The sequence below is a fragment of the Rissa tridactyla genome, chromosome 2 (assembly GCF_028500815.1).
Source record: "Rissa tridactyla isolate bRisTri1 chromosome 2, bRisTri1.patW.cur.20221130, whole genome shotgun sequence".
NCBI lineage: Eukaryota > Metazoa > Chordata > Aves > Charadriiformes > Laridae > Rissa > Rissa tridactyla.
The window spans coordinates 117,772,778-117,799,293 of NC_071467.1; the positions used below are offsets into that span (position 1 = coordinate 117,772,778).

At 38.3% G+C, this 26,516-nt stretch overlaps 1 protein-coding gene across 5 annotated transcripts in view; it reads left to right on the plus strand.

The window, feature by feature from the left end:
• The window catches only part of UBP1 (upstream binding protein 1), a 57,988-nt gene extending 31,570 nt beyond the window's left edge, over positions 1–26,418 (plus strand). For 2 of the 5 annotated variants that reach the window (XM_054193602.1, XM_054193604.1), the window contains 14 exons: positions 4,092–4,168; positions 6,154–6,259; positions 6,884–6,990; positions 8,717–8,869; positions 9,021–9,131; positions 9,681–9,788; positions 16,646–16,749; positions 17,295–17,349; positions 17,523–17,616; positions 20,477–20,567; positions 21,260–21,369; positions 22,763–22,905; positions 23,496–23,547; positions 24,516–26,418. In XM_054193602.1, the coding sequence (XP_054049577.1) occupies positions 4,092–4,168; positions 6,154–6,259; positions 6,884–6,990; positions 8,717–8,869; positions 9,021–9,131; positions 9,681–9,788; positions 16,646–16,749; positions 17,295–17,349; positions 17,523–17,616; positions 20,477–20,567; positions 21,260–21,369; positions 22,763–22,905; positions 23,496–23,547; positions 24,516–24,553 (1,349 nt within the window). In that variant the 3' untranslated portion in view covers positions 24,554–26,418. The remainder of the gene's footprint in view (positions 1–4,091; positions 4,169–6,153; positions 6,260–6,883; positions 6,991–8,716; positions 8,870–9,020; positions 9,132–9,680; positions 9,789–16,645; positions 16,750–17,294; positions 17,350–17,522; positions 17,617–20,476; positions 20,568–21,259; positions 21,370–22,762; positions 22,906–23,495; positions 23,548–24,515) is intronic. The other 3 variants (XM_054193605.1, XM_054193606.1, XM_054193603.1) reach the window with 2 other exon arrangements.
• The last annotated feature ends 98 nt before the right edge of the window (positions 26,419–26,516 follow it).

Consider the following 26,516-nt stretch of genomic DNA (forward strand, 5'->3'; position numbering starts at 1 on the left):
GGAGTGGTGATGGTTGGTTGTTCAGGGGTTTGCAGGGTTCTTACTAACTGTAAAATCTGTTAAATGAGTCCATTGAGAATGCATATCAGAGGTGTAGGACAATGTTTTGGGTTGGCTGCTGTTCATCTAGATGTATATTGAGTATCAGAAATGGTATGGAAGAGAATTGTTTTTAAAGGGGAAGCATTCTTTAGGTTGGTTTACACAGTGCAGCTGGGCTTGTAGTTCTGTGAATGCAGAGAACTGCTTGGGAGAGATGGGATCCACCTCAGTAAGGGGGGCAAAAGTACCTTTGTCAGTGTGATGGCTGAGCTCGTAAGGAGGGCTTGGAAGTAGGAATGACACGGGAGGGAGATATTTTTCAGCAGCACCGTGAGGGAGTGATGGACGTGGTTGATGAGCAAAGGGCCTGGAGTGACGTGCCTGAAAGGGAACGCAAAATCAACAGAAGGAGGCTTAAACAGGCTCACCTCCAGCATTTGGGTATAAGCAAGTAACTGCCTGTGAAGCACCATTATGATGAAACCCCCAAAACCTTTCTGGGGAATTAGAATGGTGGGGTGCCTCTCTGAAGTGCATGTACATTAATGCAAGCAGCATGGAAAATAAAACATGAGGAATTAAGATATCTGTGTGCAGTTGTAGGGCTGTAATCCTCTTGAGGTTGTGGAGACGTGGAATGGCTTGCACAAGTGCAGTGTTGCAGTGGAGGGATACTGGCTCTTTAGGAAAGGCAGAGCAAGGCGATAAAGAAGGGGGAATTGCCCTTTATGTGGGAGAACAGCTGGAATGCCTGGAGCTATGCCTAGGGATGGGTGATGAGCCAACTGAGAGTTTATGGGTAAGGATTAAAGAGCAGAACAATATGGGTGACATTTTAATGGGTGTCTGCTATAGGCCACCTGACCAGGAAGAACAAGCAGATGAGGCCTTCTGTGAACAGCTAAGAGTAGCCTCATGTTCGCAGGCTATGGTCCTTATAGGAGGACTTCAGCCACCCTGATGTCTCCTGGAGGGACAGCACAGCAGGGCATGAGCAATCTGGGTTTCCTGGAGAGCATTGACAACTTCCTGACCCAAGTGATAGAGGAGCCAGTCAGGAGAGGTGCTCTACTATACCTCATACAACAAGGGCTCAATGGGGATGTGAATGTCGAAGGCTTGCCATGAGATGATGAAGTTCAGGATCCTGAGATGAGGAAGCACGGCAGAGAGCAAGATCACATCACTGGATTTCAGGAGAGCAGACTCTGGCCTCTTCAATGATCTTGGTAGAGTCCCATGGGATAAGGCCCTGGAGGGAAGAGGGGCTCAAGAAAACTGGTTAATATTCAAGGATCGCTGCCTCCAGCCTCGAGCAGTGGATCCCAGTGAGGAGCAAGTCAGGCAAAAATGGTAGGAAGCTTGCATGGATGAGCAAGGAGCTCCTGGTAAAACTCTTAACACAAAAAGTAGCCAAACAGAAGGTGGAAGCAGGGACAGGTAACCTGGGAGGAATGCTTGGGCACTGTCCAAGCATGCAGAGATGCAGTCAGGAAAGCTAAAGCCTAGCTGGAATTGAATCTGGTGAGGAATGTCAAAGACAACAAGATGGTCTTCTGTAAGTATGTAAGTGGTGAAAGGAAGACTATGGAAAATGTGGGCCCCCTGCTGAACAGGACAGGGGCCCTGATGACACGTGGTGTGGAAAAGGCTGAAGTACTGAATGCCTTCTTTACCTCAGTCTTTACTAGCGTGACTGGCTTTCAGGAATCCCTAGCCCTAGAGATCAGGGGGGAAGTCTGGAGCAAGGAATATGTAACCTTGTTAGAAGAGGAAAAGGTCACAGAATAGTTAAGCAAACTAGACGTAGATAAATCCATGCATCCTGATGGGTTGCACCCATGAGTGCTGAGGGAGCTATCAGATGTCCTTGTGAGGCCACTCTTGATAGTCTTTGAATGATCATGGTGACTAGGGAGAGGTGCCTGAGGACTGTAGGAAAGCAAACATTGCTCTGACCTTCAAAAAGGAGGCCCCAGGGAACTAAAGGCTGGTCAGCCTCATCTCTATCCCCAGGAAGCTGATGGGAACTCTTTCCAGGCATACGAAAGACAAGCAAGTAATCAGGAATAGTCATCATGGATTCACCAAGGGGAAGTAAGGCTTGACCAACTTGATGAACTTCTGTGATGAAATGCCTGGCTTGGTTGACAAGGGGAGAGCAGTGGGTATTGTCCACAAGTCATTGTCTTCAGTAAGGCTTTTGCTATTTTCTTGCATAAGGTCCTTGTAGAGAAGCTAATGAAGTATGGGCTGGATGAGCATCCTTGGAGATACTCAGAAGCAGACAGGCTTGGTCCTGGGCAACTGGCTCTAGGTGGCTCTGCTTGAGCAGGGGGGATGGACATAATGACCTCCAGAAGTCCCTTACAAATGACCATTCTGTGATTTTTGTGAAAGAAGGTACTGCAGTTTCAGTGTTAAACAGTGGGCAGTAAAACTTCCTAGTACCTTATGTCGCCTTGCTCCTGTGACTGCTCTTCGGGAAAGAGCAGAGAAATTAGCATCTATAGGTCTCATACAGAAATGACTTAAAATCAGTGTTGTGGTGCTTTTCATGCTTTCAGAGCAGCTACACGTCCAAAACTGCAGAATGGAACGTGTCTGTCCCGTTGTGTTGAAAACTTCCTGTGCTATTTTTGAGTCAGGTATTCCGTGATTTTTACCTTCATCAAATCTTCGGTGTTAATATTATTGTGTACCTGTAGAAGGTTGGCAACACTTGTTGAGCAAGCAGTCAGAATACAGCCTCACCCCTCAAAAAAAAAAAAAGGAACAGAGAACACTTGTAAAAGTTTTATTAGTAGTGCTAGATTAAACAAAATGCTGTCTATAAATGCAGATGGACTTACATAGGTTATATCTGTGTGAGTAAAATAACCCTGGCAATTGAACAAATCTCACTAACAGGAAAAAATTCCCTCCTGTTAAATACAGGAGAAGAAACGATCTACTGCTTTACTTGGGTCCACTAGGTTCACTTAATTTTTATATGGATTTATGTCATCAATGACCAAATGCTGCTGGGGTAAAGAAAAGCCTGTACATGTGTAGAGAATATACATAAATGTGCTGATTGCATTACAGCAAAGAAAAGCCCAAAACCCAAATGGTCCGTAGTTGGAGGTAACATCGGTCTATGAAGCAGTGAAAGGAGTTGAAGAAATCATTTGCTCATTCTCAGGGGTGTGACACCTGAACTTTTACCTTGTAGGGCAAGTCAATAAATGTCTTTTAAATTTAGTATACACTAGAGCATAAAGGAAGTTTGGAGAGTAACGTAGAAGGTAATGAGTTTACTGCACTTGATCTTAGTGAACCTCTTGAAATCTATTTTGTCCTATATTTTAATTAGGGAAATGTGATTTTGCAAATGAATATGTGCTGCTCACCTTGGAACAAAAAAAAATCCCTGTCATTCAAATAAATTACTTCAAGCTTTGTCTCTTTTGAAGCACAGCAGTTCATCAAATTCACTGGAAAGATAGTTTCGATTATAACTGTTTGAAATTACTAGTAACTCGCTCTTTTAAAGACTTATTTCTAAAATCATACAAAGCCTGAAAATCATACAAAGGCAACAGATACAGGGACAAAATTAAACATGGGAGAGCGGTATGTATGTTGCATGGAAAGTATAAAAACCCTGCAAGAGTTTGTTTTGGAAGACCAGTCTGTGGTTCTCAGTATGTTGCCTTTCATCAGTTTCAAAAATAAAGGTATTCAGCTTTGAAAAAGTTTTGCTTGGGTTTTTTTTTTTTTTTTTTCAGAAAAAAAAGTAGAGAAACAAGTACTTACGCATCATGTAAAATGAAATACTTAAACTTTGAAAGTATGAGGAGTTTTAAAGGGACCAAAAAGTTTCATTTTATTCCATTAATTCCTGTGCTGTGTAGTGAACCTTGTTATAAAAATCTCTTAAACAGACGTTTCAGGTGCCGGTATTCTTGTGTGCTGTGAACCAAAAGCTAATTCAGGTGCATTAAACCCAAAATAGCTTTCTGCTCTGACCCTTCTACTGATAAAGTTGTTTTTTTTTCTCTTTCAAGGTCAGTCCTATGAGATACGGATGCTAGATAATCGGAAAGCTGGAGACATACCAGAGATCAATGGAAAACTGGTGAAGGTGAATTGAAGTTCTCTAGACAATATTACTAATGAACCTCTGCTGGTTGCATATGGAAAGAATAGTTCTTAACCTTGTACTCTGATTCATGGAGAGAGCTGGACCAGCTGATCTGACCAATAAAGAAAATAGGCATGGTGGAACCTAATCCCTAGTTTTGTTGTTTCAGATTTACTACAAATTAAAAGAATATACATGTATGCATTTCCCCTTTAAGAATGGGTTAATTTCATGTAACTTTAGACAGCTAAAGGTGGGCTAGTCACTTCATGGATCCTTTATGAGGTCTGCAGTCTGATCTGTATTAGATGAGATGAATCTCCACTAAACGTGCCCATGTCTTTCTGATGAGTAAAAGGAAGCTGTGGTAACAGTGATCTCAAATTTAGATATCTAAAGTTAGGTGAGAGAAATCCAATTGCATGAAGTATAAGAATGAGGCAGACTAAAAACCATCCAATTCATGGTACAAATTATTAAAAGAACTGGTGAAGGGAAGGGGTTTGGTTTTTTTCTTACAAGCATCTGACAATGTTATCAAATTCCCTGAAAAATCTCATTCAGGTATTGGGAAAGAAGGGAAAAACTTTAAAGTCATTTTGACAGTGGTAGGCATAAGTACACCGGAACAATCTGGCTATGGGATGCTTGGTCAGAGGTCATTCCAGGAAGTGTTAAGCACAAGCATAAAACTGGGATTTGTGAGTTCAATTATAGAACTTTTTACAACCTGGCATGTTGACTGTTTTGCCTATTTCCTTGTAACTTTGGGGTGTCTCTCTGCTGTAATGTTATAGGTTCGTATATTGATGATGAGCCATTTGGTAGATAGAATAGGACAAAGTAGAGTAAAAAAGTAAATTTTATCATAGCAAGACATTGTAATGCTGCACCAATGAACTTCACACTTCGAACGCTTAAATACTGGAATCCCGGTACTTTAGCAAAGAAGGCATTTAATGGTGGTGAAAGTGGCTGCAGATATTTCCAAGTTCCAAACCTGCCAGTTTGCAGTGAAAAAGGAGCGGTATGTGTGTGCATGTACACACGCATGCACATGTGCTTTCTGTTTTCTTTGAAATAAAACCGAAGAAATGCAGTGTATCTTGAAGAGGTGCTTCATTTAAAAGTTCTTGGATTTTTTGGATGCTTTTGTCCCCTTTTAATACAAACAATAAGACTGTAGACTGATGGGAAAAAAATGAGGCAAACTTGTCTACATTTTGTTTGTTCAGTAGCAATTCACGTGTACAGTATTTTTTCCCCTCTGTATAACAAATTACTTTGTGCATTCGTGCAGCAGAATAGAAACATCTCTTCAATATGACTAAGTGCACAGTTGTAGCAGAACTGGTCGTATAAATAGGTATTGTTGGATAATTGCTTCTAGCTGAATAAAGTTAATCATATAGTATTTTTAGATTAATATTTCAGCTAGAATAGTTGGAATACTTTGGAAGTTGTTTATTATTACTGTTAATTAAAATAATAGATATGTGGTAAATATGTGTATAAATACTAGGAAGGGAATTTTCAATTCAGTTTATTTCTTAAAACTTTCTACAAAAGTTCACAGAATTCCCAGTGAAAAAAGCCATCAATCTGTATTCACTGGTTTTCAGAACTAAATGAATTCTTTTGTGTTTGTTTTCTAAAATAAGTTGGTGTTGCCTGCACGGTGTTGATACTGTGCCATCAGTGTTGCTCGGTTCAGTTCATGCAATTCATAGTGACCTTTGGAGTATGCAATCAGGTGTAATTCTCTTTTGCGTTTCTACCACATTTTCAAATACCTCCTGCTGCTCAGTTTTATTTCTGTGTCCGGGGTTATTTTGGGATACTGATGGTTGCAAAATTTTTTGCTGTAAATTCGTATTTATCAGCACTGAGGCTATTTTGGAATGTTTTAATGCTTTATCTTCAGGCTTTTTCTAAACATATAGTAACTTTGTGGCTCATCAGGTGCTTGTTTCCTTCTTTGTTAGAGTATTATAAGAGTTGTGTTCCATGACAGAAGGTTGCAATATACGGAGCACCAGCAGCTAGAAGGTTGGAAGTGGAATCGCCCTGGGGACAGACTTCTCGACTTAGGTATAATTGTTTCTATCTGCTGCCACTGTATGAAATTCAATTTCCAAATTTAAATTAATCATGGTCACATTTATGCTAGGGCTGGTGAAAAAACACAGGCCAGTTTTCTGCGTGCTGCTTTGTCATAGTGTGTATTTTGAATATAAATGTTCTTAATGCTTTCACATTCATTTAAAATCTTTAAATGCAACAGAAGTAAGATTACTCTGCAACCGTATACATTTAGTGATCTTTCTAATTTTGATTACTAAATTTTACAGTAATTAGGAGAACACAGACAAAAGTAACTTTCTCTAGTAGACTGTGGAAATGACACTAACGTGGTTTCTTTATTTTCCGTAACTTTATAATTGTTGTTGCATAAGCTGGGGGGGGAGGGAAGGGAAGGGAAAGGAGGAGGAGAATCAAAAAACGCCCTGAAACTCTAGGCACTTTGTATGTTGAGTACTAAATTTCTTCAGATTAGTCCTGAGAAACTGTTTATGGGCTTATGGGCAAGCCACCAAAGACCACCTTTTTTCATGCTAACTGTGTTTGTTGATGGTAACCTTATATTAAAATTTATTTCTAGTGTTTTCTTGGAAGATGATTATTTTAAAATATATACTACTTATTTTAATATAGATATTCCAATGTCTGTTGGAGTCATTGATATCAAGACAAATCCAAGCCAGCTCAATGCAGTTGAATTTTTGTGGGATCCAACAAAATGTACATCTGCTTTTATTCAGGTTTGAAACTTTACTTGACTGGATGTTTGTGTTTGGTGCCTTTCAGGTCACAAACCGTTGTATATTAACACTATGAGACTGCTTGATTTCTTATTTGTGGGATAGACATTAAATACCAGCTTTGTAAAAAAACCCCACAGGTTCACAGCAACTGTTATTTCTACAAGGGTTCCTAATTAGGTTTTTCAACTTGATTTGAGTTTATACAAGCATCTTTTAAAAATAATTTAAATAAAAGGCTTTCAAAAAGCTCTTTGCGGAAAGCTGCTATGGTTAAAATAGTTAATTATATGGAGTATTAGAATTAATTTATATCCCTCTAAATAACTGTCACTACTATTTTTTTTTTTTTTTTAGTTGAGACACTCACTGACCTAGAGATGAGCTTCAGCAGAGGCTTAGCTGGAGGATACAAAATGAAAATTAACGTGCTACAAAGGGAGTTTTAAATCAGACGTTCAAAGATGTTTCTTACTATGTCAGTAGGCTTCCTTGTAGTAGGGTTTTTATTATTTATGGAATTGATATTCAGGGCAATTGAACATCCTTTCTCTGGAAATTATTTAGATAGAATATTCGGTTTTGCATTGGAGTTTTTAGCTTTTGTCTCAGATCCGTTTCTATTATGAAGAAAAGGTATAAAGTTTGAGGTAGGAGCATTTCTTAGTGAGGCTGCCAAAATAGATTAAGTTCCACATTGTCAGTAAATTAACTTCGATCTGGTGCAATCGAAGACATTTTTTTCTAGTAAGAATTACACAAGTACTAAAATGTAGTCTCCTTGAAGAATTGTGAGAGAAACTATTGAATATTTTTGTTTATGCGCTTCCTTAGAAGTGATAACAGACCGAGGGAAAATGGAACTGATTCTTACTCTGCAAGTGTAGTTCACTTACTGTAAAGGCTAAAGAACAAAGCATAGCAGGACTGATTACACTTAAAGCTTCAGTTCCCAGTCTATGGTTCTCTGTTATTGATGGCCACAGGAAATAAAAAGATAGTATTGTAGTCATTGAGAGTGCAGGATATGCTATTGTCCATGGTGTGTGGCTTGCTTAAAATTCCGTAAGGAAGCAAAAAAAATTGGGAGCGCTGTCCAGTGAGATTCATCATAACTCTGTTACACTGATTTTCTCCTTAGATATTCTTTAGGGGTGTTTCTAGCTTATAAACCCAGTCTTCAGGCTGATGTAGCGCTTGAGGCAATTACATACTGATAAAGTCCGCTGACTTGTACAGGAAATTGGGCATATTTGAAAATACGCTGATTTCACATGAGTTTAGAAACTCTTCCAGTCAATGACCTTCTATAGCTTTGATAATACTTATTACAAGTTTATTCTAGCTATAAGGCATTGGACAATAGTGTCTCGAAAAAGTTTTTCCTATATTCATGATAGATATAGCTGTCATCCACATACATTTTTCTTAAGATCCATCAAGTTCTCATTTAATAAGAATCTATAATGACTTCTGCTTTTTGGAGAGATTTTGGTAACACGCTTGGTTCCCCTCTTCCCTCTCAGCTCAAATGTAATGTTTTTGGCTTCATTTGCATGTGGGCATAAAAGGAACAAAATGTTAGTTATGCAGCTTGGTCCTCAGATAGGTTGGGTCATTTGTTATTTGTCCTTAGAAAATGAATATGATGTTAGTAACACATATGAAAATTCATGTCTGGAATACTTCTGAGGGTCCTTTTTGTTTGTTGGTTGTTTTTTTTCAGGTACATTGTATCAGCACTGAATTTACCCCTCGTAAACATGGAGGAGAGAAAGGAGTTCCTTTTAGGATTCAGGTTGACACTTTTAAACAGACTGAAAATGGAGAATATACAGATCATCTGCATTCAGCCAGTTGTCAAATCAAAGTTTTTAAGGTAACAGTAGAAAACATCCTTAACAAGTCTCTCAGAAGCTCTCATAAAGATGGGGGACATCTTTATATTACTGCTTAACTTCTGAGATCAGATTTCAATTACAAAGCCATTTCCCACCTGCTTTCTTGTTCATGTAACTGTTCATTTTTAGCCAAAAGGAGCAGACAGGAAACAGAAAACAGACAGAGAAAAGATGGAAAAGCGAACTGCCCATGAAAAAGAAAAGTATCAGCCTTCGTATGACACCACAGTTCTTACAGAGGTAAGAAAATAGAATTGCATCTGCTTACTGAGGAGAAAATACATAGATACAGCCTATAACTTATCTGCAGTCTTGGAAGGGTTGGGGAAGAATTAATTCTACACAAAGATAAGCTTTTTATTTGAGAAACTTGTCCAGTGAACAGCAACGTTAAATTTTAAGGTTTTGTTTAGTAAACTTTCATTTAGATATTTGATACGTGCTTGTATTAAAACAGACTAAGATTGAACGCTATTTGACTGACTGTACTGAACCCTAGAGCAAGTCTTTTGGTACAGATCTAAAAACCTTGGAGCTGAAAAGCAGAAAAAAAAAAAGAGGGGGGAATCTAGAATTTAATTGTCTGCCAAATCTGAGCTTCAAAGTGTTACTTTTTGGAGATTACTGAATTTAAGGCCAGAGCCTCAGGTTTTTGCATTTTCTTTTTATTTAAACATCAGTGAGTTCTATGCAGTTTTCTAAAGATTTCGGAAGTTTTTAAAAGGCTTTTAGATCTTTCCTCACTGTATAATGAAAAGAAATTGATCCAAATCTTTGGTGTTTGTCCAGATGAGGCTTGAGCCTATAATTGAAGATGCAGTTGAACATGAGCAGAAAAAGTCCAGCAAGCGGACTTTGCCAGCAGACTACGGTGATTCTCTGGCAAAGCGAGGCAGTGTAAGGGACTTCTGCTTACCTTTTCATTGTGCAAGATACCTTGTGCAGTGTTAGATATAGGAGAAACTTCCATAATATAAACTAAAAATATTTTGATTGCTGTGTCTTAATTTTATGCACTTTTATGTATACCAATTACTCTATGTTTGTTTTCAGCAAAGGAATCCTTCCTAAATCTAACACTTAAACTGTTGCAGAGGGACTGTGTAACTTTTAAAAGTCAAGAGCTTTCCATTTATGTGACTTTAAATTAAATAGCTTTTTGCTTTCCTGTATGTCTGTAATTAGTGGAAGTAAGAACAGTGAAATTTAGCGTTTGTTCCATATTTGTACTTAACATTCAATATAAGTTTCCATGTACATCGGTATTTTTAAAACGCTGTGTAGCGTTGCAGAGGTTGATCGTTAGTTACTGATTTTTCCTTTAGCCATCTACATATTGTGCTCCAAGCAGGTTTAATGCAGTTCAGAAGAGTCAGCTCGTCTTTATGCCATGTGTGTGCTAACCCTGTATGTGCCCCCCAAATGAATCTAACACATATCCTGTGCACTCTTCCTGTCAACGGTTAGCATTGTAGATGCCTTAAATGCTGTTTCTTAAGGTCAATATCATTGAGACCTTACATTTTTCAGATGAAAAACAATCCTGCATCTTCCATTTGGCAAGGTTAAATGTCAATTAATTATGTGACTGTGGAAGACAGTTATTTGACTGTTCTTTGAACAGACGTATTGTGCTGACAGCTCTTTCCCAGCAGTGCTTAGGCAATGACTGTCTGACTCTTGTCCCTCAGACATTATTTAGTTTATGATCTGTGAAAGTGATGTATAAGGTTTAGGTTATAACATATTTCAGTGTATGCTTCTTGTTGTTTATAAACCATGTAACTGGGTGGGAGGGAACAAGTGATATTAAGATGGGTTCTTTGGAGAATTTTTTTGTCCCCTGAAACTAAGCACTGAGCTGTCTAAATTTACCGGCTGCTTTTCTTGATGGTTGGTTTTGTTTTTTTTTTCTTTCTTTCTTTTAAGATGCACCTTTAGCATTCTTTGGCAATGCAGACATTCTTTTATTTCTTCCAAATGGTCCTGGAGGCGAGGTATAAACAGGAGAAAACAGGATTTTATCACTTTCACTTATAAAGCAGGTCTGAAGCACCTTTTGAAGCTGGTCCTCGGAGGGCTTTCTACTTTCTTTTTTTCCCCGTGCTCTCTTCTCTTTCTGCTGTTTTAAGTACTTCGTTGACCGATTATTGCTTATACGAAGAATAATAGAAAAAGGTATTTTAAAAATACATGACAAATCTCTTGTCCAGAATAGGACAAACTGTAGCCAAATGATACCTGAAAGTTGTCTAAACTGTTACTAACTTAACAGTCTCATTGAATACTAGGGTTCAATGGATGGGAGCATTACCCTAATTGTAGTGAAGAAAAATTGAGGCAGGACAGGTAGTACTGGACTTCTAATGCCTTTTCCAAAGGAGAAGGGGTGTGTGTGCTTATTTCTTCACTTCTTGGCTGGGATGAAGGATGATCCACAGACTGTTTTGGAATAACAGCTATGTAAGGCTTTCAGGTTCTCTTAATTGTGCAACTGACTATGCCCTTTTTGCATTTGCCCTTAGTACAATTTTATCTTGAGGTCATTTGGTCAGTTTGTTGAGACCATTTTGAATTTTGTTCCTGTAGGATGAAATGCTTTCGGCTGTGCTAATTTGGTATCATTAGCAGATTTAACACATAACCTGTTCCATCATGACAATGATTTTTATAATTAGCAAAATTATTAGAAATCACCAAGCCCATAAAAAAATACCATGAAACGCTATTTTCGCGGTATTCATAGTGAAACCTTGGTAATCACTATACACTCATTAAGTACTAGTTTTAACTGTATAAGTTGAGCGTGCAACTTGTTTGCTTGATCTACAACAGGAATGTCTGATCTACATCTTGAAGACCAACTCATTAGCCTTCCTCTCATGTCACCAGACAGGCTTATTCTTGTGGGCCTTGTAAGTATGGACAGGGGATGATGCCTGTTTCTACTTAAAGCAGTTCTGTCCTTGCAAATCTGTCTTCCCAAACGTAGCCATCAGAAGGTTTGGCCGTTATCAGACTTAACCTCATGTGTGCAGTACAGCCATCGCAGAGGGGCTTACACACAAAAACTAAAGACCTGCTTATGAGAATAGACACCAGTTTACATATTGTGTCTTTATATATGATAGATCATGTACTTCACGTGTGCTAGGAACTACCGCTCCATTACAGAGGGAAAACAGGATTGGTTGGAGTTTTTCTTGTCAAAGTTGAGAGTGTTGGCTGTTACTTCGCCAGTGCGGTTTCCTGGATGCCCAGAAATAGCTTCTTGTTATCTTTTATTGAATTCCAGAAATTTAAGTAGATCCAGTCTGTAGTTCTCCTCCTTTTTAAAGCTGGGTATTGTTATCTTCCTCCTACACCTAAAGTATTACATAGACTCTTTTTTCTTCCTTATCTTTTGCATCTCATTTTGTATGTTGGCTTTTTTTATTTTGCCCCTCTGAGATTCTGGTGTTCTCTTTGCTGGATATTTCCAATTTTGTTTCTCCCAGCCCCCCCTGCCCCCCCCCCCCCGATTTATTTCATCCTAGCCACAATCCAATTTGGACAGATTGGTTTCTTACTGTGCTTCCTTCAGAAAACATTGAATCTAATATATTTTCTTTCCAATTTAATTCATTTGGGATTCTAACACAATACTGAGAGTTGGGTGAAGCTTCCTTTCTGAATTGTCATTCTGCTCTGCTCTTCTTCTATCCTTTCCTGAAAACCAGAGACTTTTTTCTAACTACCATCACCCATCTTTTCCTTCTCATTCATTTTCATACGAATGCCATCTAGATATACTTTTCCATTACTCTATTTTATTCATCTGATTCAAAATTCAGTGCATTCACTGCAATTTCTGCAGTATTTATACTGATATATCAGTATTTTCCAAACAGACATACGCATAGTTAACTACTTGTTAAGACTCTCTCGCGTGCTATGGAGCGTTGATTTTTCTTTTTTTCTGTAGAGATAAAAGGCTACAAATTTAACACTGCCTTCTGGACCTCTGAGTGGATACACGGGTGACTTTTATCCAGGGGCCATTTTATGAAGGAGGAACTTTATTTTTTTCCTTTCATCCAAATATATAGAAGCTGAGCGTATCTAAAGAAGAAGAGGAAAACCCCCACCAGAATCTCTCCTCTGCTTTGAATTTGAAAAAACAGGCAAATTTGTATTGTGATAGTTAGGCCTTTGCACTTTTTTCTGTCTGTAGTATCTTGGTTGATTTTTGTATTAGTATATATTATGTTACATGTCACAAGCTAGAATATATAAAGCTACAATTTGATTAAACTTGGTCAAATGGTTGTTTTTTGCAGATAGAGCTGATTATAGGGCACATGGAAGTTAGAAGACTTCTAGGTATAGACCTTGAAATAAATTGGAACGTCAAGTTTTGGCCATGAAAGATTGGTGTAGAAGTTAAATATTCCCTGTAAGTGACTTAAATTTAGAATATAAAACCTTTTAGAGGCTACGAGAGTCAGAAAGTGGAGCTGGAGCAAAACTAATTTAGTAACAAGCATATAGTATTTCTTCAGTTTATTTCTCTGTACATCTATACTTCGTATAGCGGTATCAGTAGCATACAGGATATGTAGTGTGGGTGACTTCACATTTTGGGAATAACTTCTGCATTCAAAATACTAAGGCCTATATGAGCAAAAGTTTTTTTGCTTTTGCCAACAACAACTGCGGTTATTTGGGGCAAGAACCCTGTATTTTATAGCTTTCTTGAAAAAGGTCTGTCCCATGTATAATAAAATTGCGGCCCTATTCTCTAAAGATGATGCTGCGTAACCAAGTATAATAAGACTAATTTGGAGAACAAACTTTTTTTTTTTCATGTTGATTCGGTATTTGAATATAGTATGGAGTTCTTTGCCAAAGTTTAGTTGTACTCTCTTGTAAAGCATGAATTTGGGCAGATTCAGGTAGATTTGAAGTAGGAAGGGAAATGATGTTAAACAGTGGCTTAGAATAACTTGAATTTTTGCAATTCTTTAGATGTTAGGAACGTTCTGAGTTGAACTGGTACATATCCTGAGTCTGAAAAGTCATACTTAGATTTCCTGTCTTCCTTTTTAACTCAGTGAATCCATTGGTCAACACTTCATAACTTCATTCAAGTCCTACACAGAAGAATGTCAAAGACGTGAAACCAAAATAATTTCCTCCTTTTCAAGAATTAATTAGTTTGGAAATAAAGGCGTTATTTCCAGACTACAGTTGTTGCATTAGTAGCATTGTATCAGTGTATTAGTAATGGAGGTCAGGCAGTCTTGAGACCTCAAAAACAACTTAGGAATATAAGAAATATCCTGATCAATCAGACCGCGAGTCTGCGGAGTCCAGTGCTCTGTTGCTGGCAGTGGCAATTGCAGATGCTGTTTCAAGAAAAGCTGCAGCAGGGAAGCCTTGCCACTTTCCGTGATCCGTTCCCCCCGTAACCCTCCCAGCGTCCAGAATCGTCGTGCAGGATGTTAGAAACTCTTTTTAGTGTTAATGGATTTGATGCTGAGGAATTTGTCTAATCCTGCTTCTGAACGTGATGGGTTTGTGAAGTGTGGGACAGTTGTGCATGTGAGTGATACCGAAAGCATAAGTAGATTGGGTTAATTGCTGGAAGACACTTGAAGAATATATGCTGTAGCTTTTTTTTTTTTTTTTAATGCTAGGCTTCTTTGTTCCTTGAACCTTTCAGAATTAAATTCACAGTGCTCAAATACTAGTTTTCCCTTTATAAGACAAAAGAAAGGAGAACTGAGCCAATGGGCATATTGTAGTAGTATTATTACTACTACTTTTTTTTTTTTAACCAACTGATTCAGTCTCAGTGGATAGTTAGTAACAGTTTTGCTCCAAGAGGAGACAGGGTAGGAAAGTGTGCGTATAGGAGAAGAAAGGCTACTTGCTTTGGGTTGAGATTTTCTTTTTTGAAGTATTTCAAATATGTGTCTTCCTGCATTTTAAACTCAAGAGTTTTGTGGTGAACAGCTTCAGCTGGGTTTGAAGGACAGCAACATTAACTGTGGGACATGCCTTGGGAACGGCTCAAAAGCTGTTCTCTTGACACCCGTGCATTCTTCCCTGCCCCTGAATTTTAATATATGTTGAAGAGGATCTTGTAATGGAATAGTGGCTAAGGATGTACAGCTTGCATCGGTGTGTCTAGATAAGTACCTTGCATTACAATTTAGGGAGAGAATGTCAGAAAACTAAAGAAAATGAATTACGCTTTCAAAATATTTCAGAAGAGCAAAGTTAACATTATTATGTTGAGCTTTTATTTTTTGGACCACGTAATTAGGGAATGAAGGCCTGTTTTAACTACTTGTAATATAACATCTTTGAGATTAATGTTAAAATGAGTTTGAGGAGAGAAGCAACAGATGGGAATATACAGAACAGGAGGAAGAGTAGGTAACACTAGAAGGTCATAGAAGAGCACGCTTTGTGGGGATGGCACTGTTTGCAGTCTAAAGGGTGGCTTTGACTATGTAATCAAAGACAGCGGCTAGCAAAAATACTGATTTGAATCAGATCTCAGACAGATGAAGAATCTACTAATTTTTAAGATATTGGCAAGAAAGATTATTTTTTAAAAATTGTATGCACTATGCTGGGGAACTTGCAATCTTACTCTGACGACTGAAGACTGGAGTCAAGCAGAGAAATGTTGTTTACTGTTTTACAGAGAATTGCGACTGGTATTGCACTCATTTACTGTTTCCCCCAGATAATGAAAGGGTCTTTCAACACAAAAATTATTGAAACAAGTTTCCATTAATATTAGGTCATAATTGTTCCCCTCCCTCCTCTTCTCCCCTGCAAGGCTATGATATAATTCTGGAAATTTCCTTACAGGGTATTTAGCTGGTGCATGATAAGTATATCAGAAATCTTTGTTGTTTTAACAGGCATGGGCTTCGCTTACTTTCTCTTGGGCAACTTGCTTGTTTTAATCCTGTCTGTCTGTCTGTCTTTGAACATACCAAAATCTGTTTGTTTTCTATTTTTCTGTAAAATACTGAATTTGCAATGGTATTTGAAACACTAAAAGCCAGTCTTATTTTGAAAGGCTTTTACCATGGTGGCTTAAAATTACCCAAAAAAGACTGACTAAAGTGGACAGCTGGCTCCTAATATACTTGTGATGACTTAAATTTATGTATAAAAATTCCAGTTTACCAAGCATTTTAGAGAAAGCAGGACATGTAAGCCATCATTTTAGTCCGGCAGGAAATAAAAAGCTTCAATTCCCAAAATTTCTACTGAAAATTCCATTTGTATGTAATTGCTGTCAGGGCAAATACATTAAATTTATCCACGAGGTGAAATCTAGCTTCATAGGTTTACTTGGTATTGCTGAATGCCTATTGTCAAGTTAAAACAGCCCCTTCATCCATTTTAGGATGAAAGAAGTTTTTTCAGCAGGTGCCTTGGGGTTGGTTGGTTGGTTTGTTTTAAACTGAATAATCTGTACAGATCTTCTGTCAGTTCCACCACTAATACCTTCACTTTGTTAACAGAAGACAGTATAAATAGAGTCTTCTTCAAAGAACAAGATAAAAGAAAACTGATTTTTACCTGGAATATCTGCATGTAATGTGTGGGATGGAGGGAATCTTTATTTGGAATTACAAATCAGAATTCTCTGTGGAGAAAAACCGTGGCTTTAAATGAAAGAACTGTGCATCAGAATAAGAAAAGTATTGTCAAGAGAAACTTAAGTTTTAATTCTTTACCTTCAGTGCTCACCATGGCCTGATACTCCTACAACATTTGTAAACAACAGTCCTACTCCTGCTCCAACTTTTACCTCTGCTCAACATAATACCTACAGTGTCCCAGACAGGTAGGTTTCTTTTCTGTATCCTAATTAAAAATAACATTTTAAAATCAGGCTTATGCAAAACCCAGCAGTAATCTTTACAAGCTTTTCAACAGAAATTGTATTGGTAAAAACATTTTATATTGGGGCATTAATTAAACTACTCTTAATTAAACTTGGGTGATCGAGGAATGATTTACAGTGATAGCGTCTGGTCTATATATTTTTGTTTTGTCTGCCTTGTATTTTACTACCTGTTCCTCAGTCACTCTTTAGGACAGATAAGTGGCCATAAAACCTCCTGTGAGTGGTGGCACAGCTGCTTCTCCAGTTGATAAAGAATACACAGAAACCAGATGACTTTTATATAGAAGGGTCATCATCTTTCTCATGAATTTAACTGAAGTTTCACTCCATGCAGTGTTTGATTTGTCTTTCAACAGTGATTTTTATTGTTTTGGGAATTTCAAGTTATTTTTCAGCAATGCTTTGAATATGTTAATATTTTGCTTAATAAAATTCTAGTAATACTTCGGGTTTTTTATTATTATTTTTTTTTAAATCTGTAGCAATTCTTCTTCCCCAAATCATCAAGGAGATGGAACTTCTCAAGGGTCTGGAGATGTGAGTGTTTGCTTTCTGTTATTGAGCATGGCTATATTTGCGTCAGAACATTTGATTTATACATACCTTGTTATTAATAGGTACTGAGGAAGTGTTTGACTGTGGGAGGTTTTTTAATGGTTTTGGATTTTTTTAAATATCCAAATTATCATTTTCAACCTTGTTTCTTACAGCAGCTTCATCCTTCAGCCACAATCCAGGAAACTCAGCAATGGTTGCTCAAGCATAGGTTCTCGACCTATACACGGCTTTTTTCAAATTTCTCAGGTACTTATAGTTTACTTTTTTATTTAAAGTCTTTCTTTGTGTTAGTGAGCAAGTTTTGTGTGGGAAAATAATTCTCTAAAACCAATATGGCATCAATATTTATTGCAATTTACTAATTTGCTTATTAAATGTTCAGTTTGCATTGTAAGGCTGCTTTTTCTAGTTGCATTTTGCACAAACTCATGCTAGAACCCCAAAGGGAAGCGGAGTTCTTTTTTTTGTGATGAGAGTTCACAAAATCATTTTAACCTTGATGAGTCCTTTGAGAAAAAGGAATGAATGTGGTGTGTGTCGGGCCTTATTTTGCTGTGCTGTTTCCTAATGGCAGCCGCTATGGAGTGATCTCAAAGAAAGTGCAAGAAATTGCTAAAATCAGATCCATGCCAGATCTTTTCTTAGGAGTTAGAGTTACTCATAGTATATGAAGCTTTCGTCCTTTCAAACTCTGAAGCTGTTAATAGTTGTCTTATTCAAAGAAATGGGAAATGATATTTTGTATTGAACTCTGCTTCAATGCCATGCAACAGGAGAATACCTTTACCTACACCTATTTGTCTATTTTTTTTCATTTCAGCAGAATGTCCAGTTGCTCTTCCTTAAATATGTGTCACTGTAGTTTCTGCTATGTGTAGGGAAGCAAGAAATGGCAATAGCTGCACTATCTGGGGCTGTTTTGCTCTTTGCTTCTTCAGTCTTCCATGTAATTGTGCAGAGTGGGATGTCACAGTACACGCCATGAGTAAAATTCCTTCTCAGTTTTCTTTGGTGTGACACATGATGAGGAGAATCTTCGTGCTCTCTGCCTCTTAGCTTAGCTCATGCTACTGCCAGAATTCCCTTCGTACCAGGCATCTTCCCTGGTCAAGACCGAACACACAGATTCTCTTCATGTGGCGTTCTTGAAATATGTAAGACTCGAAGTTTTGTCTGTCCTGTAGCTAATTAATTCTGTTTGCTGCTGCCTAATGTTTTCTGCCTAAAATTCATACTCTCTTCTGCTAGGATATATACGGGTTCTGAGAAATAAGCTCACATCCAGCCTTTCTGAACAAGTTGTGAAGGTGTCATCCAACCCTAAGAAAGGAAGTTCTGCAATCTCCTGATAATGACTGAGCCAGTATTTTGCAGTACTTTCCTCAGCAAACCGTATGGAAACATGGTGTTGATAAAAATTATTTATATCTAGTTCTGGTGACATCAATATGGGCAGCAATAACTAAAATTTTGTAAGCTACTGCTAATAATAATATAGCAATATAATAAAAACAACTGAAATTTTGAGACCCCAGAGGTCCACGATGTTTTCCTATGCGCAGGCAGGAGGACTCCTCCAAGACCTTGAGATGGTGCTGAGGCCTCAGGAAAAACTGCAGCTTTTGGTACATAAGAACATGATTTTTTTGAGGAAAAAACCCCCAAATTAGTATATATCATGTGTAAGAACCCCATAGCACTATTAGCTGTCTCAGCAAGAAGTTGGTGGCGTCCTGGGTTTCCCTCCTTGGTGTGGCTCAGTGCAGCTTCTAGCAAAGTGACCTGTTCTCATACCTCGGTGGGCAGTACGGCCACAAGCTTCCCTGCACCCCACAGCATCTACCAGCTCATCACGACTGACACGCTAAGGCTCCTTACTTAATCAGTGACATGATGATTTTATTTTAAGTACCGTGGGCCTAATGGAAAAGCACAGTATTTTATAGTCAACCCTTGCACTGTTGGAAATTCAACATTTATTCTTCTGTTGCTGGTTACTTTTTGATCTGTGCTTTTCATATATTGTCATTGCTAAGATTTATCCATAAACTTTAGTACCAAATTCCTAACACAGACGCTTGGAAAACTTTTACAATTTTTCTTCTCTTTCATTATTATCTTTATAATAAGTCAAATACTACCTGGCTGATAGATTTTCTTTGAAGCTAGAGGTGTAGTGTAGCTTATAATTATACTTCTTCGGGTGTGGTAGGTTTTTTTATTATAGCATGTAAGAGGTATGACGACAAATTATTTTTTTCTGGATTTTAGCTATGCATTCCTAGATTGTCTGTGGAGTATTTTCATGAATAAGGACTATATTCCCCCCCGGCCCCGCTCATCTCCACTCATCTATTACATTGATTTTTCAGACTGTTGTTTTCTTTGTTGGCACTTACGCTGCTTCTAAGCAGCATGCTTCCTTCCATTTTGTGTTTAGATCTGCTTAATATCGTTTATGAAGCTTAATTTGCTAAAGTAAATGTGCTGGGAAACAGAACACTTATTCCCAGGGTCATTTAAAAAAAAACCACCTGCTTTTGGATGGAAGTATCCCACAACCTGGATTCACCCCATGGGCTGCTGATGTACCGATTTGAGCACACTGATTTATTTACGCCAGCCGTTAGCAGTATCCTGCCTAAATGAGTGCACTGTAATAACTTAAGTGCATAGAGCACATGATGTATTAGTCAAATGCCTGGGATGGTGCGTTGAGTGAGAAATTATCAAATATCTGCTCTGTGTTTTCTATGTGTTTAAAATGCACTAACCCGGGTGTCAGTTAAAATTTTGAGCCATTTAATTAATTGTCTGGATATAAAACAGTCATCTGTCTCTACAGAAATTGTGGGCCCTGCAGACTTCTTACTTTTCCAAAATGTGAACACCATCAAGTGAAACTAACCGCCTTTGGAAATTCGGTCATTTTTTCTTAGCGCTGGCTAGTGCCTGTTCTAAATTTTACTTGCTTTTTTGGGTTTGCAGGATTCCATTTTTACAGTGGTGGAGTTTGTTATTCCTAATTTCAATGAACATACAATTTATTTTAAAAAGTGTAGGTGTTCTAAAATAATCTTGGTAAAATCCTCCCGTGTTTCCCCAGGTGCTGATTTATTAAAGCTGACAAGAGAAGATCTGGTACAAATCTGTGGTCCAGCCGATGGAATTCGGCTATATAATGCACTGAAATCCAGGTAATATGCTGAATGTGAGGCTGAGCGGGGTTTTGTTCTGTCATTTACTACAATCCCCCCTCAGTAGAATGGGGGGATGTGGGAGGTCGGTGTCGGGATGGGCCTCGATGCCTGTGAGAGCAGGGATTGGCAGCAGTTATGTTTAAAGAAGAGCCTTCTGTGCACGGGGGCAGCCCCCGATGAGATGCAGGCGCTGACGAGTTCAGAGGTGGGCTGTAAAACGGGGACCAAGGCAGTTGGGCACTGGCTGTTTCTTGAAAACAGGTGGATTGGTTGCCAAGACACAGAACTTCTCATTTAGGGGAGCCAAGAACAACCCGAGGCCTTTTGAGGTTAGAGTTGTTTGGGCGCGAACACAGGAGCATCCCAGCAGCTCTGTCTGATTCTGAACAAAGTGGGTGTTTGCTGCCATTGACCTTTACCAGAATCGTCGTTGTTACTCAGTAGTTTTCTTCCAGGATTTCAACAGGCCGCGTCTTGATGAACTCGGAATTGATTGAAGTTTTGTTAAAATGTAGCAGCATCTGAGAGACCACGTAACATTATAGTAATTTTTATTCTTTTTTGGTCAGTGAAAGAAAACATTTCAAGTATGCTGTTAGGCACAACAAATCTACATTTGTGGCGTATCAGTTTCCGTATTTCCAGGGTGAGTGACCTTTTCTCTGATGAGTGATTTGTTTGAATTGCAGGTCTGTTAGGCCCCGTTTAACAATCTATGTCTGTCAGGAGCCATTAAGGAGCATACAACTGGAGAGACCAGATGCAGGCAACGGTGATAGCAGCAATGGTGCAATATACGGTATGTATGGCACACCATTTCTGTGTCTTAAAAAGTCTAAAAGATAGATGGGAGGGAAAAAGGAATAGCGAGGAGGCTGAATTAGTGTTGCTGGTGTACAGAGAAACTATAGGAAGCTGTATTCAGAACAGCATTGCTGTTCTGACACTGCACGGGATGAACAGAACCTTTAAACCTCTCAAGGTTAAATCATTGATTTTTTTTTTCAGTCCACTGATAAAGCTAACTGTAGTTACATGGTAATTAATGGAGGAGCTCTCAAACTAGCTATGCTGTGTCGTTACAAGGTATAAACCAGATAAACGTAGGTGGCATGTAAAAGCTACGTGCAAATAAAACACTTAGATTCTTTCCCATTTTCAGTAAGGTTTTGCTGTCGTTTTCTCTGCAACTGAACTAAAACTGGTAGGGCTTGAACAGAAAAACAGCCAAGCAGTGTATGGGGTGGGATTTTAGTATTGTTCTCCTGAGAGATGGCTGTTGTTTCAACACAGATGGGAACTTCGTATTTCATGGTAAATTCCTGTCAATCTTACGATTAAGAGAATGGAGCTATTTGAAATGATTCTTTTATTGCTCTTTGCTTTGAGGGAAGAGACCTCCCTCCCCAGCCAGCTGAAATCTGTGTAGGCTGCTGCTGGAATAGTAGTTGTGTATTTTCCATGCAAGAATTGAGGTGGAGGAGGATCTGCAAATAGGATACTGTCTCTGTCAAATACATATTTTCCTTCTGGATATCTTCTGTCTTTGGTTTGGGATGGAAGAATGTGCAAACATGGAGCTGCCAAGGGCTTCTAGCACTATCAAATAAAGCTATAGAGCTGTAAATACGGCATCAAACCGAACAGCGACTTTGTCTTACTGTTCTGTTTGTTTGTGGTGTTGTATTTTCCCCCCCGCTGCCCTTCAGCCCTGAGGTGATCTGCAGGAAATTTATTCAGACATTTGAAAAAGCTTTTCTTTACCCCAAAAAACCTACATCCCTATTTAACGCAGCAGTGTAGTAGCGTAAGTCAGACATGTTACCTCCTTCTTTTGAGAAGGTCCAAAACTACGTCCAGAGTCACCTTTAGGTGACTCTCTAAAGATCCATTTAAGTCTGTTTGATGTGACTGTGCCTTTTTGTGCAGGGTACAGGGAAAAATGTGGAAGTTACCTTCGGTGTGGGAGCAAAGAGAAGCCTCCCCCGTGTCAGAGGGCTGTGCTTAGGGCTTTGCCTTGAGAGAAAAGGCAGTTCATGCTTCCGAGTGAGAACAGGGGGAGAGTAAAGTAAAAGGTTTCTAGCTTTTAAGATTTTTTTTAAAGCCAGGGTATAAACAAGTTCAGCTTTTTTGCATGTACTTACTTGTTATCAATTAGTACTATGCTCATTTACATAATTTTTTTCTTCTAGTTTATCATGCAATCTACTTAGAAGAAATGGCAGCCTCAGAAGTCACTCGCAAGCTCGCTTTGGCATTTAATATTCCTTTGCATCAGATCAACCAGGTTTACAGACAGGGTCCCACAGGTATCCACATTCTTGTTAGTGATCAGGTAATGCAAATTTCATTTTCTTGACAAATTTTATTTATGAATTAAATAGAATGGAGGATATTCTCATGCTTTCTTCATCGCCTTTTTTGTTTGATAATGGAACCTACTATTTTCTGACCTTTAGAGTATTTTTTTCCTTTACATTAAAATAAGCAGAATGATCTTTAAATGTCACTCTTCCTCTACCTGAACAAATTCAAATTATGAGGAGAGAAAAACAACTGGTCTATACAGTTCTGAGATGCTGCAGTAATTACTTAGTATGTATTTATTTTGAACATGCCCAGAGGCAGGAAGGGTTTAAATACCGTTGAAGTCGGCTTACTCAAGCATCTGCTATAAATATTTAGAGTTCCAAAACCACAGCCAACAGTAATAGGCTTCCGACTGGTTCTCACATGATTAACAAGCGGTATTTTGACAGTAATGCATTTTAATTTAATTTGGTATATGCTTGTCACCTTTGGACATTGGTTGAAGAAAATCAAAATATGCAATTTCTTAGAAAAGGCTGTTTAATATCTGAGGTATTTATTTCTGGCATCAGTCACGCTCAGGAGGGTTTCAAAACATTTTTTTCTTTTTCGTAGATGGTTCAAAACTTTCAAGATGAGAGTTGTTTCTTATTCACCACAATAAAAGGTACAGTGTCTTTTCTGACAGTTAAAAACGTAATTGTTTATTCCACCAAGGAGCCTTCCTTAAAGCAGAATACTAGTCCAGCGAAACCTCCCCAGGCAAAGAGTAACGGCGGTTCCCGTGAAGGCCGACGGGCAAAAACCAGTATCTGAATTAAAGTAGTGGCAGAAAGTATCCCCGAGTTCCTCCTCTCTCAGCCAGACGTTTCAGGCTCTGCACAGCACCGCAGTCTTTTCTCCAAGCTTCCAGTTCAGAACCAGTACAGCACCCGTGCAGATGCTGCCTACAGAAACTGCCCCAACTGTAAACAATTTCTAATTGCATCTTCAATTGCGATGTCTTTGCTTCAGCCTAAGAAGGACCCTTTTAAAAGCTATGGTTTTGCTGTACATGAGCTGCATTTTTAAAGTCCACTTCACTTCATCAGCATCTTAAGTTGAAACCAATTGTTCTGTGTAGCATAAAATCTATTTACATGGTTTGTGATTGTTAGAGACCCGTTTGTCTCAGTCGTTAAAGCCTTTCGGTGGTACCGCTGGCTTCTAAGCCTAAAATCCACAGGGGCGCTTTTTTTTTTTAACATTGTTTCCTTTGGCTTTCTAGTTTAAGGTTGAGCATCACCAAATAGGTGATTAAACACATATACTAAGGATTTATATTGGTCTTGCAGCAGTTCGTTATTTTGTACGATACTAAGTGTCACTGTCAAAATGAGGCGCTTTTAATGCATAACACAAAGAGTTCAGAAATAACTGCAAACCAAAGAGATTTCCAAAAATTAGTTATTCTTCAAGCGTTTGCCCCGAGTGGCAGGTTACTGATATTTCACGTTTCAAGTTTAATATTTTGTAGTAGTAATGTACCACTTCTACACAGTAAAAACTAAGTCCAGACTTGGATGTTTTGGCGTGCGGGCTAGTCCGTTTATGGTTCTATATATGAAAGACTGACAGGTTTTTTGTCTTTTTCAGCTGAAAATGGTGAAGGCTTCCATATAATTTTGAAGTGACGTCACACGATTGTTAGACTGATCCTCCGACGCAGAATGCAGTCCTGCCTAAAGATTATGAAGATCATCCAAAAACCTTAGGATCTAACTTCAGCGTATAAGATGTTTCATATTGAAAACACAAAATGACCTTTCTAACGAGCTGTTTGATAGGTGAACTTTCTTATCACTGCCATAGCTAAGTGTCCTCATGAGAGGTATAACGCCATGACAGCTTACGTACAGGCATGGAAGACAATGTAAGCAAAGGTGCTTGCCCTTCACTGAAATAAGGCAAATTACGGCCAGTAGATACGGTTTCTAGAAGCGAAGCACTCGTTGCTTTTCTATTACCTGTATCCAGTTGGAGATGAATGTAAACTTATTCTGGGGCATTTACCTTTCTGTGCCAGTTTGTCTATTACTTGCTTGTACCTTATGCTGGTTTTATTTTTTTGATGTTAGCAGAGCACATATTAATCTGTGTGGAGATGAGTAGTTAAGCTGATAGTGATCAGGTTGTCGGGTCTTTGAGAGTAAAGCTGTCAAAACAGCTTCCCGTGTAAATTGTGTATAAGAGTGTATGTAAGAAGTGTAAATGCCAGAACAGGGCTTTTAAGAAGCCCGAGACAGATGCAATATATGCATGCAGCAAACTGCATTATCAATAGTACCTTATTGGAGGGATTAATATAAATCCTATGGGGTACCAAGTAATTGTGTTTTGCTTTAACAAATTTAATGGAGAATAATTGCCTATGCATCCTTTATGTTTAGTTTCCTAGGTTCTCTGCGGAGCACTGCTGCAGTTTAACTCTTTTTGCTTGTAAAATTGTGGGTTTAAAAATACTAGCAGTGAGAGGTGGATTTTTCTGACTTAGTGGAGTTACGCTGACGAGGGAGGATGACCCACTGGCACCACGGGGCTGTCATCGCTTTCAGCAACATCAAATGAATTGCTTAAGAAACACTAAATATACACCATTTCTGTCTCCTTCCCAGCAGGTAAACGCCTTGCTGTAGTTGCTGTTATGGACAAGTATCTCACCTTTTCTGTTGACCTTTCCTCGCCCTCCCATCCATACTGTACAACTGCTACAGTGCCTCTTCCATATGACCAAATATTTACTACTTTTCTTTGAAACATGCAATGTGCTTTTTTTCAATAGTTTGGGTATTTCTTGTACAGACGTGGCACAGCATTTCCTACCTTGACATTAAGTTCCAACTGGTTAGGTACTTCGAGGGGAATATTGCAAAAGGTATGAAGTGACGGTTTCGTAGCTGTCCTTTTTTTTTGGCCTTTGACAAGTTCCACCTTCAACTCTGGCTTAAAAGCTTGGGAATAGTTTGCTTTTTATGCTGCAGTGTTCAATGTAAACAACTACTACAGCATGTAAAAAAAAAAAGCAACTTTGATTTTTTTCTTCATTCCCTCTTTTCATAACTGTCTCAAGTGCTTAGCAGAAAAGCTTCTTAAAGCTGTAGCATTTTGAAAACTTAAATTCATCAGAGCTAGAGTTTCTTTCCTATTTTTATTTTTTTCTGCACTGAAAGTAAAATTTTACTACGTACTTTTAAACATTTCTGCCTATGAGTTGTTCATCTTTGGGTATTGTTTGGTCCTAGTATTTTCTTGAACTGACACTTGTGTCTTTTCAGCTCACACCATCTTCAAATCCAAATGTTTTATAAAAGCGGAAAAATCCTTGATTGAAAAGTATCCAAATACCTAATTTTAAAGAATATTGAAAGTTGTACAGTAGTTTGTCCAGCTCACTTGAAATTGGAATTAAATTATGGCACCAGCAAATTGCTTTTGTTTTTTAATAAGATGTACACATTTCAATTTAAGTATAATAAATGTTTTTCAATAATTTTGTAAATGTGCTTTTCTTTTTGTTTACTTCCATTTTTTCCCCCCCAACACATCAGACAGACTTCTGTCATTAAGATTAATTATATTAACTGCGATAATGGTAAG